We start from the raw sequence: 14417 nt of genomic DNA on the forward strand, positions 1-14417 counted from the left end.
ACTTTTATTAAGTACATTTTTACGTATTTATCCGATTAAATTAATTAGTGTAATGCGTTACCTACTTAACCTCGATTAATCTTCAAGGTTTGGCGTTAATTTATTCTATTCGTTCAAGTAGCTATTTATTTAACTGCGCTAGATAATGCATGCACACTAGTCATCATTGATAATAAACTGGCCGTCATTTTATCTTAGAATCTGTTTTAACGGACGGATTGTGGAAAACAAAACAGAAGCTAGTTAGAGAGAAATGTTACAAGTGAAGATTAGTAATAATGAAGTGTAATTATCAAGGAGGATCCTTAATTTCTTAAATAAAACCCTGTATATGTAGTTTTCTAGATAGATAAATCTATACCATAAAGAGATTGTTTTGGGAACTAAGAATTATTAATCAATTGCGATGAGTAAATGAAATTTGGTGGGGTAACTACTATGAATTTCTTATAAATTTATCGGATATACTTCATTCTCTTAGTGAAGGTTATTGGTTTAAATTTTGAATAAAGTTTTAAAGATTTTAATTGTTACGTAGAATTGGTTGTTATTAGATCAATATTTGTTAAACTCTGCTAAAGTTTAGTGTTATTAGTTTGTGATTTGTAAAAAGTCATTTAAAATCTTAACAAATTTGGGTTATTGGATTCAAACTTTTATAAAGTCATTAAAAGTTTTGTGTTATTCAATTAAAACAAAAGAATCTAGGATTGTTGATGAATTTAATTATTATGTTATTGGTTCATGATTTTATACTCTTTCTTCACAAAATAAAGTCATAAAAAGTATTAAAAAATACAGAGATTGATTAAAACATTTTACAAGATTTTAGGAAACTAATCAACAAACTATAGAATACTCTCTAGCAATCCTTAAAAAAATTATCTTATTAACTTTTCATGATTTTCTTGAAGTCTTCAAAATTTTTTATAAATTAAAATCCAGTAACACCCCGTAACTTTATATTACATAGAAGTATGACTTCTGGTTTAGTGGAAGTGATACTTCTTTACAGTGTTGCTATTTTTCTAAATTTGGGAATAGGGTGGAGTCATTACATGGTATAATTTGTCCGTTTAATTCAATTTTTTTCTCACTAGTTTACATACTTTGCTTCTATACCTTAGTCTTCTTGTAAATTTGTATCATATTTCTTAGGACTTATTTGTCGTATTTACATACATAGTCAAAGATGATTTATACATATATAACCAAAATTAGTTGTTTGTTCATGCGAAGATGAAATAGGAGTTACATACAATGTCACAAATTATTGAAGTATTATACGTGTATATAGTATTTATCATGTAAGATCTTTTTGTGCAACGAAATTTGCAAATAAATATTGTATTTTTTCTAACCGTAAATACCATTCAAAGGTTGCTTTGGAAACTAAAAATTATTAATTAGTTGAGATGAGTAAATGAGATTGGGTGGGGTGAATTTACTACTCCCTCCGTTTCACAAAGAGTGTCATTTTGACACATTTCACACAAATTAAGAAAAGTTTGAATTATACATGTTTGTCCTTATTTAATAAGTGATTAATGATCTAAGTTCAATGAAAATAGATTTGGGTTTAGGGGTAAAAAGAAAATTTAGCATTAAAACACTCATTAGAAATATAAAATGACATTCTTTGTGAAATAAAAAAAAATTCTCTAGAATGACACTCTTTATGAAACGGAAGGAGTATAAATTTATAAGTTATACTTAATTCTTTAAGTTTGTTTTCAAAAACATATGCATGTGATTTTGTGGAAGTGCTATTTTTTAACAGTGTTGTTATTTACTAAAATTTGGAATGGGGTAGACTCATCACATGGTATAGTGGTCCGTTTAATTCAACTTTCTTTTCTTTAGTTTAACTTGTTACATACTTTTCTTCTTAGCTTCAAATTATTTTTATCTTAAATATGTATCATATTCCTTAGGAATTATTTGTCCTATATACTTACATAGTCAAAGATGATTTATACATATATAAACCAAAATTAGTTTTTCATGTATGCGAAGATGAAATAAGAGTTACAGACAATGTCACGAGTTATTGAAGTATTACACGTGTATATAGAATTTTTCATACAAGATATATACTTACATAGTCAAAGATGATTTATGCATATATAACCAAACTTAGTTGGTCGTGTATGCGAAGATGAAATAGGAGTTACAAACAATGTCAAGAGTTATTGAAGTACTACACGTGTATATAGCATTTTTCATGCAAGATATATATTTATATAGTCAAAGATGATTTTTATATATATAACCAAAATTAGTTGTTCGTGTATGCGAAGATGAAATAGGAGTTACAAACAATGTCAAGAGTTATTGAAGTACTACACGTGTATATAGCATTTTTCATGCAATATATATATTTATATAGTCAAAGATGATTTATATATATATAACCAAAATTAGTTGTTCGTGTATGCGAAGATGAAATAGGAGTTACAAACAATGTCAAGAGTTATTGAAGTACTACACGTGTATATAGCATTTTTCATGCAAGATATATACTTACATAGTCAAAGATTATTTATACATATATAACCAAAATTAGTTGTTTGTGTATGCGAAGATGAAATAGGAGTTACAGACAATGTCACGAGTTATTGAAGTACTACATGTGTATATAATATTTCTCATGCAAGATATATACTTACATAGTTAAAGATGATTTATACATATATAACCAAAATTGGTTGTTCGTGTATGCGAAGATGAAATAGAAGTTACAGACAATGTCAAAAGCTATTGAAGTACAACACGTGTATATAGCATTTTTCATGCAACAAATTTTGCAAATAAATATAATTTTTACGAAACGTAAATCTATACCATGAAGAAGTTGCTTTGGGAGCTAAGAATTATTAATTAATTCAGATGAGTGAATGAGATTTTGTGGGGTAAATAATATGAATTTTTTAGCTATACATAATTCTCTAAAAACAATTCATGGAAGTATGACAAGTGATTTTGTGGAAGTGATACATGTTGACACTGTTGTTATTTTTCTAAAATTTGGAATAAGGTGGAGTCATCACATGGTATGATTTGTCAGTTTAATTCAATTTTCTTTTCTTTAGTTTAATTTGTTACATATTTTGCTTCTTGGCCTCAAATTAGTATTATTATAATATCTATCATGCATATTCCTTAGGATTTATTTGTCCTACTTACATAGTCAAAGTTAATTTATAATTTATACATATAATCATATATAACCAAAATATTTTATGCAAAGATGAAATAGGAGTTACAGACAATGTCACGAGTTATTGAAATATTACACGTGTATCTAGCATTTGTCATGCAAGATATTTTTCATGTAACAAAATTTACAAATAAATATAGTTTTTTCTAACCGTAAATCTATACCATAAAGATGTTGTTTTGGAAACAAATAATTTGTTTTTACTATAAAATTTATTGTAATGAAAAAGATAAATTTGAAGATTATAATCATCAAACATAACCGATTGTATAACTAATATATGATTTTCTGAAACGAAAGAAGAATTCGTTCTACTACTATTTTTCGAAATGAAGTTAAACGGCATATAAACCAAGTACTTCGATATGAGTATTCAAGTCTTTTGTACACCTAGACGAACTATGGACCCTCACAAGTATATATATACTATATAGTAAATTTTGTTTATTTTCCTTTTCTTAGCCTAAAACACCAAAATTAATACAGTAAAAAATGTATCACTTCCCCAAAAATCACAAGTCATATTTCTATCAAAAAGAATTAGAGTTATCCAAGTTTTAAAGTAACTTCAAAGCTTTTTTTTTTTTTTGGTAAATGACCGGGAGGAAATCCTCCCAGCTTTTATTATTAAAACAAGAAAAACTACATTCTAACAAGAGGAGGACACGCATGTCCTGATAAGTGTGCATTCAGTAAAGGTTCAGCAAAAGAAGGAATTGTATCCAAAACATGATAACCTAATGGGAAAGTAAAAGAATAAGTAGCTAAACCATCTGCGAGGCGGTTAGCTTCCCTATACACATGAATAACCCGGACTATCCAGTCCCGTGAGATAAAGGCATGGCACAGACGCACCAGAAAAGACAATGGATGAGAGTCACCAATCCCCGTTGTAAGAAACCGAACCACCAACTCAGAATCCACCTCCAACTCCACTCTATCAATCCGCCGCTCCAAAGCTAAGCTCCAACTTCAAAGCTTGTTCTCTTCGGTGTAAGAGTAACAAATTTTATAAGTCTTCACTTAGGTTTTACCGTAAAAAAAAAAGTCAATGTCATATTCATAGTTGTAGTTTTAGTTTATGTCACTAATCATGTTGAGTTTTTTAATTTATCTTCACTTAACATATGTATTAAGTAGATGTAATTGACCCCAAAGATATACGTAAATGTACATTTTTCTTTCTTTTTGTTAAATCTTAAAATTATTGATACTAATGTTTATATTCACCTCCTCATCTTTCTGATTCCAACTCACAATTTGTTGTGAAATGTAAAATTGTAAAAAAAAGAAAAAAGGTTAGATGTTGATAGGAGTTCTAAATCAATATGTGTAGGAAGTCAATTAGAATAAAAAGGTTACAAAATTATTATGAAAAAGATGTTTGAACAAAGACTATTTTTTTTTTTTTTTTGGTTCAATTTGAACAAAGACTATCTATACCAATGGTTTCCTTTCTAAGCCATTAACCATTGGTTATATACTATACGATAGTATGGTGAAAAAAAAACATTGTAAATGCTTGGTTTGATTGATAACCATACTAAAAGTGATATTTTCTTTTTATTATTATTTCGACACTAAATAGTATTTTATATCATTTATCGTTTATTTAACCAGCTAAAAAAATTGTACAATTTTGTTAGTTATTTGATATTGAATTTCCAATAATTCTAGTTCTACATTTCAGGTCCCCTTATATCTATGGCACACTCACAAGAAAAGAAAAAAAAAAAAAAAAGATAATTTGTTTTTCTGCGTTATATCGCTTACCGTTTTTTTTATCCGTGTAATTAAAAAAAAACTAATTAACCTTTGTGTTATCAATAGTGTTCACTAGATTCTTAGGCATCGGATTTTTTACAATTCTCAATTATGTTTTAGTGTCAGCCATCAAATCTAGTTTACATTTCTCTTCTAGTCTCATATATATGGCACATTGACACACACACACACAAGAAAAAACATTCGATTCTCTGCACATATCATTTTTCAACATCAAGTCAAATTACTTTGACCTCCGGTCAAAAAAAAATTAATGGACAGCGAAATGACAACGTGTGGGACTCATCAGACTATGTTAAAAGGTCAATGGTGATTAATTTGAACAATGGGGGGTAAATATAAGATAAATGAGAATTGGTGGGGGCATATATAGGAATTTACATTAAATAACTCTCTTTCGTTTTCGCAGATATGTGTAAGACCATCCACAATGGTGTGGGACTTTTTTTGGTCCCCCACATTTAATACTAATATTTTGAGGGTTTCTTATTTTTAGTAGGAGCATTGGTGTGTATTTGGGTTTGGTCCCCCAAATAAAATAATATTATTTTGAAAGTTTAAAGATTAATTATTTAAAGAAAGAAAATACAAAAACATACAATTTAGAAATTAATAACATTAAAAATATAACATAAAAACATCAAAACCAAAACAAACATTTTATTCAACTCATAGAAATTTTAAAATCAAACTTCATTATCCGGAAGATGTCCAAAGTTTGTCCAAATATGCTCAATCAAATCATGTTTTAGTTGATCATGAGCTTGTTTATCCCGAAGTCTTGTTTGACGAGTAATCGTACTGCTGATATTTGAACCCACACCGGCGGCACCAACGGTAAATGTTTGATCCACATGTTCTCCGTGTTGAAATTCAGAAATAATGTTTCGGTAACTGTATGTATGTCGTTCGTCTTCGACAATCATATTATGGAGTATTATGCATGATCTTATTACATTTGCCATTTTGTTTTTATCCCATAAACGAGACGGATTTTTAATAACGGCGAATCTAGCTTGCAAGACTCCAAAGGCACGCTCAACATCTTTCCTAACAGCTTCTTGTTTTTTAGAAAAGAGAGATTTTTTCCTACCTTGTGGAAGTCGGATTGATTGAATAAAAGTTGCCCAATTTGGATAAATACCATCAGTGAGATAGTACGCCAAGTTGTACTCCCTTCCGTTGACAACAAAGTTGACTTCCGGAGCTTGACCGGTTATTATGTCATCAAAAACATTAGATCGATCAAGAATATTAAGATCGTTCATAGTACCTGGAGCTCCAAAAAAGGCATGCCATATCCAGAGGTCATACGAAGCTACTGCTTCCAACACAATTGTAGGTTTTCCGGTTGACCGTGAATACATGCCTTTCCAAGCCGTGGGACAATTCTTCCACCCCCAATGCATACAGTCAATGCTACCAATCATCCCGGGAAATCCACGCTGTTCATTCTGAAAGAGTAGTCTTTGTAGATCCTCCTGTGTAGGACGTCTTAAGTATTCATCTCCAAACACTTGGATGATGCCGGCGGTAAATTCGTGCAAACATTCTCGAGCTGTCGAAGCACCAATTCGGACATACTCGTCAACACTGTCAGACGAAGTACCATATGCCAATTGACGAATTGCTGCAGTACATTTTTGTATAGGTGAAAGACCAGCACGTCCGGTTGCATCCTGGCTTTGGCGGAAATATTGGATTTCGGTAGAGAGACGTTGCACAATTCGCATGAACAGTGGCTTGTGCATGCGAAACCGTTGCCGGAATAAATATTCTGGATATGTGGGAGTGTCACTAAAATAATCATTCCAAAGATTATTGTGGCCTTCTTCCCGGTTTCGCTCGATAAAAATCCTTTCTTGTGGCTGGTTTGGTTCGGGGATATTTTGGGAGACATCATAAATATTTTCTAAATAAGCATCAAAATGATCACTATCATCTGCTTGGTAGTGATAGTGATCATCATCTCCATGGTAATGATAATGGTTTGAAGATGATCCCATTTCAAGAGAAAGGAAAAGAAATGAAGAAATGACTTTGTATTAAAGAGAGAAGAAGAGAATGGAAGTTAAAGGAAGAGAGCGAGAGTATTTTGTTGCTTTGATCTTATTTGATGAAATGAGTTGCTACTTTGGTTATGAAGAAAGGAAGATAAAGAAATGACTTGTGTTGTTGGTTTGGTCGTGTTTGGTGTGAGTTATCATATATATAGTGGAGTTCCAGTTTGTAACCCGTGAGAGACCAAAACAAAAGAACATACATGATTACACCAACAACAAGTACCCGTGACAGAGACCAACACGTCCGTAGTCAAAATACATGTAATACCCGTGAGAGACCAAAACAAAACAACATACATGATAAGAAAACAACAAGTACCCGTGTAAATCATTACACCAACATGAACAAAATACATGTGAAAATGATGATTACACCTACAACCAGCAAATCAGTAAATTTTCTTAACTTATTTTCCTTACATATCTCATTAACTACATTCTCCAACCTTACCAGTTTCTGTTCAGTTGCGTTACTCTCATCATTGAACAAGGTTAAGTAATCTACCTTCTCAGCCATCACTTCATATCGTCTATCACTGTCCCTCAACTCCTCCATTACAGCCACATCCCACCACTTGTGAATATGCATCTCACCATCATCGACATTTGGACATGTGAAGAACCTGCAATAAATAAGGAGTTAGTACGTATACGAAACTTACACTTATACTTTATTTAAACTTATACTTCATCACATACCTTCTGTTGTAGCAGTTGGTTAAAAAAGGCTTCGCACCACAATAACATTCCTTCGGGAATCCATGCTCCACCTCCGGTTGAGGTGGGTATTGCCTCGACTCTGCTTCATCCATACGAATCAATGCATCTAGCTCTCTATCCGCAGTGTCCTCTGAGTACTTATCAGCCAGATCAGATGAAGAAGGCTGGGAATAGCTATAGTCGTGGCCCATGTCTTACGTAACCTGAAGATAAACAAGAAGAAGCAGATTAGACTTAGTACAACAATACACAATCTGATTAAGTTAGTTTATACAATAGCCGAGTTACTAGAAATTACAATAGCCGAGTACTAAAATAGACTTATATTAATTTAGATTGAAACAAGAAATACACAACTGAGCAAGAAATACTTAAACAGGAAATACAAATCAAACAACCAGGGAATACAAATCAAATACATAAGCCGAGTACTAAGCAAGAAAAACAAACAACAAACACATTCTATAATATCAGAAATACTGGGACACTATCTTGTTCATGATGATTTCTTCACTCGCACTCAAGGGTTCTTTTTTGGCTAGGAGAGTGTCTAGGATGGCCAGCTTCTGTAGTTTCTCCTTTTCAGCTAATTCCTCTTTCTTGACATCCCACATGCTCTTATACTCAGCAAGAGTCTTCACGTTTGTGGACTGAGCATTGTTCCTCTTCGCCTTGGCAGCCTTGATCCCTTCTGGCCTCTTCTCAGACTCCTCAACACTGCAGCTTGATGACTGCGAACCTTCACCAGCTTGTTTCCTCTTTGTTGCAGGCTGAGCTGGGGTCGTGTTAATAGTGTTAAGGGATAGAAATTTCTGCTCAAACCTTAAACGAAACCAACAATGTTCAAGGTTGAATCTCTTGTTATGGGCAGCGAAGTAGATATCATGTGCATTCTTCATGATATCATTTTCAGAATGACCAGAGCTGTTCTGTCTCTCCGCAGCTGCGAATGCGGCACAGAACTTGTTAGTATGGTCATTTATCTTGTGCCAACGCTGCTTGCAATGTGTCACCAGCATCTGTTCCCCACCGTTTCTAGCGTGAGGAGTGTCACAATAGTATTTTTGAATCCTGCTCCAGAAGCTTCCTCCCTTTTGTTGATTTGCAACGATGGGATCTTTTGAAGTGTTGAGCCATGCGGAGATCAAGACTTCATCATCAGCAGGTGTCCATGTCTTTCTCTCCTTGCGCTCTTTTGGTGTTTCTTGCGAGCTGTGAGGAGAAGGTTGGGAGCTGTGAGGAGAAGGTTGGGAGCTGTGAGGAGAAGGTTGTGAGCTCTGTCCAGAAGGTGGATAACTTTCCCAATGAAAGTTATCATTTAAACCACCTTCTTCTTGACTGTTAAGCAAGTTGAAGTAAGAAGAAGACTGAAAGAAGGGATTATTAGAATCCATAGGAAGAAACGGATAAGGAAGAGAAGGAATGCGAGGAGAAGAGAAGATAAGAGCAGAGAAGAGAAGCGGGTATAGAAGATGATCAATGCGAAGAGAAGAGAAGAGAAAAGCAGAGATTAGAAGCGGGTATAGAAGAGAAGGAATGCGAAGATAAGAGATGCGAGTATAGAAGAGAAGTGAATATCATTTACAAGTGAGAAAGGGAAGATAAATGAAAGAGATTTATGGTTTAAAACCTTACTTGCAATAACTATCAAAACTTAAAGACCAAACAACAAATGTCTAATCACAATTTATGACAAGTACACATTACAACTACCAAATTAAACAAGAAACTATGAACAAACAACACTAAAATTAAATACAACCAACTACACAACAATGCTACCAATTTATTACAAGTAAACATTACAACTACCAAATGAGAAACCTAAAAAAAAACACAACCATACGAATCAATGCGAGACATCATACGAATGACATTGTTAAAAAAATTTATCCAAAAATCATACGAATGACAATGACTATCTTAATCAACCAAAAGTTGTATCAAAATCAATGTCAAAAACATTTTACCAACCATACCAATGACACAACAATCACCAAATTGAAAACCTTGATAAAAAAAAATTTAACCTATCTCAATGTTAAAAAAATAGACCGAGACACAAAGATGATGATCCTTTAACTCGATCTTCACACAGAGACATAACGATCCATCGAACAAATGAAAAAAACAAAAAAAACACCAAAGAAACATAACCTAAATCATTTACCCTAATTCAATATCCCTAAATCAATAACCCTAATTCAATAACCCCAATTAATTAACCCTAATTGAATAACCCTAATTCAATTACCCTAATTCGCAAACCCTAATTATCTAACCCTAATTCGATAATCCCAAATCCCTAACCCTAATTCGATAATCGGCGCCAATCAAGGTTAAATCTCATGTAGTGGGAAGAAGACTAACCTTATTTAGACGGATATCATCGGGAGAGAAGCTCGAACCGCCGGACAAGCTTCGGGTGACAGGGACAGATCGCTTCGGGAGAGAAGATCGAACCGCTGGACGTCTTAGGTATTGAAGATCGGACCGGCTTCGGATGCGACAGAAGATCGGCTTCGTTAATCTGGCAAGATTTTCCGGTGAAAAGAACAGAACGTCGTGGAGGATCGAATCGCCTTCGTGGTCGCCGTCAAGAGGGAGAAGAAAGAACTCGGGATGATTTTGTCTCCCGAATACATTTTTTTTAGACCTAGCTTATTCGAGAACAAATCACACGGCTACACGTGGCGAAGAGGACGGTAAAAAAACGTCCCCAAATAAGAACCGTTTTTCAGATATTGGGCTTTTTTCATTTAAATTTAAATCCAATAAATATTGGGGACGGGCCAAATCCACGCCATTGTGGATGGTCTAATGCAAATGACCTCCGAGTGTTACCTTTTGAATAGGTTTGATAATTTTTTCTAATTTTTTCTAATTTTGGGAATGTGGTGGGAAGTAACCACGTGGTATGATTTGTTTGTTTAGTAAGTGTATTCAATTTTACTTTCTTTTCTTCCTTCTATCTAATTTGATTTGACGGCTCTTTGAGTTTTCACTGGTGGCTTTGTTCTTTACCTCAAATTGGTGTACTCAACAGAAAGCTACTTGATAGAGAACCATTTGAATTCTTATCATTTTTTTGGTAATTTGAGTTCTTTCATATACGGACGATACATCAGGTTGACACGACGATTGATATCAATGAAAATTGAATAATTACAAAAATGCTGGTGTTTCATATAAAACAATAATGATACTATGGACTATTTCGATAAATAGTTTAAAATATTTTCAACAAACATATTTCTTTTGTTTTCAGACAAAAGTTTCATTTATAGGACCCAATAAATATTATTATTGTAGTTTGGTATGAGTAGAAGACATCAAAGATACAGAGGAAACGATAAGATTGATGTGGATCAATGTTAGTACTTAGTACTACAGTACATATTTATTTGCATAGGTCTTACATGTGTTCATTGCGAGATCTTATGAATTTTACATCTTGTTGTACTCCTACCATATTTTAATTTTTATAAAGCATATTGCAAAAAAAAATTAATATGAGTTTCAAAATTTTACTTGGTAGTTTCGAATATTGCTGTTAAGCCTGTTATGAATGAAAGGAAAAAAAAAAAAACATCAATGATTATAAATGTCAATTTCAGCCATGTGCATTGCTCTAGTGAATTTAACTTTTACTTTGGAGGACTGATATATCCAAATACGACCAGTAAGTAAAATGAATGATATAAATTTGATTGCTCAGACTCTTTTTTGGACCCTAAAGTGGTGGTTGCAACCATCTCTCAATAACTCGCAAATTTACACTTGGATTAGTACATACAAAGTACTTCAAGATGTCTGGATCTTTATAAGATCTGACTAACATCAAGAGCAAATGCAGTGGGGTTGGAACATGAACTAGACTCTTAGATCTGACCATTGGCTCTGGTCAAGTGGTTAGGAACTTCCTCTGTTTAAATCTCCTATAAAAAGCTATAGAAAGAGTGACCACACCTATTTATTTATCGTAATCTTCGAGCCATTTACTACATGAGAATAGAAAACAGAAATGAGTTTTTATTCACTGCCAAATGCACAGTTCAATCTGTCTCATCTTCATAGGAATATTACAAATCAGAATTCTGTTTTGCTAGAACATTTTTCCAACACCATCTTTTCTTGGTACGGATTCTGAAACATCCATCCGGCACCAATTACCCATCAGAGACGCCATTTGATCAACCTTATCATACAACCCAAGAAGCCCACCTGTGTGTATGAACAATATCTTCCTTCCCTCCCAGTTTTTGGGATTCTTGGTCATCTCATTTACCAAACCATACACAGCTTTCCCACTAGATAAACACCCGAAAACCCAAATGTTAATCTCACTTATATAATACGATGCTACTTTGAGAGATTCAAGGGCTAATGACGACCATAAACATTACTAGGAACAAGGAAAAACTAGAATAGACTAACATACCTGTAAACAGGATCAAGAATAACACCAGTTGAACTTGCTACTTCCTTTACAAACTTAAGCTCCTCTGATGTGTTCATGGCATATCCTTTTCCTTTGGCCTGCAAAAAGAACTTAAGAATCAAAAGCCGAACCTGTGTACTGTACTCAAAGAGAAAAAGCTTGTATAAAAACTTTCCACTTAGTGGTGTTTTGCTAAGGAGCCAAGAGAAATCACCAATGCGAAATAGACAACACATAAAACAGAGAAGCCATGACACTCACATTGTGGATGTTAACAATATCACGAGAGTTAACACCAGCGTGAAGTCCATCCAGAAGGCCTTGGACAAAGTCATAGAAGTAATCAGGATCATCGCAAACCGAGAAAGCATGAACCTGTACAATGAATGAAACTCAACTGATCAGCCATCTGTCAACTTCACTATGAGCGATGCTCCTAAAACTGAAAGGGTATACCTTGGCTTTCAGAGCTCCCAACCAAGACCCCAATGAAATACCAGCAATTGTACCACCACTAGCAATCCAAAAGAAAACTAAAATGAGAGTGAAGCAAACAAAAGTAACGGATAAGAAAAATTCACAGGGGAAGCAAAAGCAGAACCTGCCACATGCTACCACAATATCATCAAATTTCAGGCCATCAGGTCTACTTTTCAGCTGATCCTCAATTTCCCTTGCTGCTTCGATATAACCCCTGGACGATCAGTTCAAGGGAAATCAGCATTTAAAGAGAGCTCAATCTAAAACAAGTTCTTAAAGCTACACACATGCTACTGCACTTAGCTAGAATTAAATTAGTTATCTTTTGAGAGAACACACACTCTCACCAAGTTCCCAAAGAGTTTGATCCACCGACTGGAATAACATAAGGTTTTTTCCCTTCCTTTTCCAGTTTCTCTTTCAGAGCCTTAGTAAGAACCTATCATTACCATCACCAAGAACAAGTTTTTTGATCAGGCTAAGTCATTTTCATGATTCTTAGTAAGTAAAAACTTAATGCAATGGACTTTAACCTCACTCCCAATAGAAGAATACTCTTCCTTAGAAATAAGATGAACATTAGCTCCAACGAGACGCTCAACCAGTAAATTCCCAACCAAACCAGGATCATCATCAGCAAGAAGCTGCAAACACACACACATACACATACATAAACAAACAGAGATTATATCGGAATCGTAAGGTGAAAAAGAATCAGAAGCTAGAAGACCTTGGAAGTACGGAGAATAAGATGAGAAGTGAGATTAAGATAGTTAGATGCGGTGGCTGTAGCACGACAATGATTGCTCTGAATACCGCCGATGGTGATTACGGTATCGGCGTGTTGCTCAACAGCTTCAGCCATTAAGAATTCGAGTTTTCGGACTTTGTTCCCACTCAATTCCATGCCGGTATAATCATCGCGCTGCCAAATTTGGTTAAAAACGGTAAGGTTAAAGGAAGAAGAAGAGCCGTTAGGAAGACCAGGAAGATTCCTAACGGAAGTTAGATATGAGAAACCTTGATCCAGAGTTCAGTGCCGTTAGGAAGACCAGGAAGATTCCATCGATGGATCGGAGTAGGAAGCTGAAGAATAAGAAGATGATCAGTGAAAGTGATGGAAAATGAGAAATTGGAAAAAAAAACATAAGAGGAGGATGAAATTAAACGTACGTGAGCGAGGGAGAAGGTGTGGGAAGGAATCGGACGAAGATGAGAAGACCAAGAAGGAGGAGAGTAAGGTCTTTTAGTGAGAAATTCCGCCATTGATGGTACGGATGTTGCTGCAGACATTATTCCTTGATCTCACACTTGCAAGCTCGACCTTTACTCTTGAGACTGTCGACAAGAGTCCTCTCATCATCATCGCTTCTTGCTTCTTTTCTTCCTTTGACTCTCTCCATTGTTTCTCTTTTATGGGCCTTGGCCCATTTACTTTTTAGTTTTGAGTAGATTCGGGTCGGGTCGGGTCGGGTCGAATCGGGTGGGTTTGGATAGTCCGTTTCGGGAAGGTAAAGAAAAAACTCATTATCTCGAAATATCCCCGAAAACCAGAATTAAATACAACATTGTCTATACCTTAGGCATGATTTTGATGATAAAATCAATCCCAGATATTACAACATTAAACAAACACCAAAGACAAATAGCCCAAAAAAACAAAAATAAAATAAAATAAAACGAACATTAATAACTTGAAAGTTGATAA

General features: G+C 34.3%; 1 protein-coding gene across 1 annotated transcript; it reads right to left on the minus strand.

Annotated features, from left to right (window-relative positions):
• Positions 1–11800: 11800 nt before the first annotated feature.
• Positions 11801–14110, minus strand: LOC104758140 (bifunctional D-cysteine desulfhydrase/1-aminocyclopropane-1-carboxylate deaminase, mitochondrial). The gene is made up of 10 exons (XM_010480961.3): positions 13883–14110; positions 13730–13795; positions 13440–13634; positions 13243–13353; positions 13057–13148; positions 12831–12923; positions 12686–12743; positions 12491–12604; positions 12230–12327; positions 11801–12098 (listed from the first exon to the last, which is right to left on the minus strand). The coding sequence occupies exons 1-10, from the start codon at positions 14000–14002 to the stop codon at positions 11894–11896; spliced, it is 1152 nt and encodes a 383-aa protein (XP_010479263.3). The 5' UTR covers positions 14003–14110; the 3' UTR covers positions 11801–11893.
• Positions 14111–14417: the final 307 nt, after the last annotated feature.

This window comes from Camelina sativa, chromosome 17 (assembly GCF_030686135.1).
Source record: "Camelina sativa cultivar CO46 ecotype springtype chromosome 17, ASM3068613v1".
Lineage (NCBI taxonomy): Eukaryota > Viridiplantae > Streptophyta > Magnoliopsida > Brassicales > Brassicaceae > Camelina > Camelina sativa.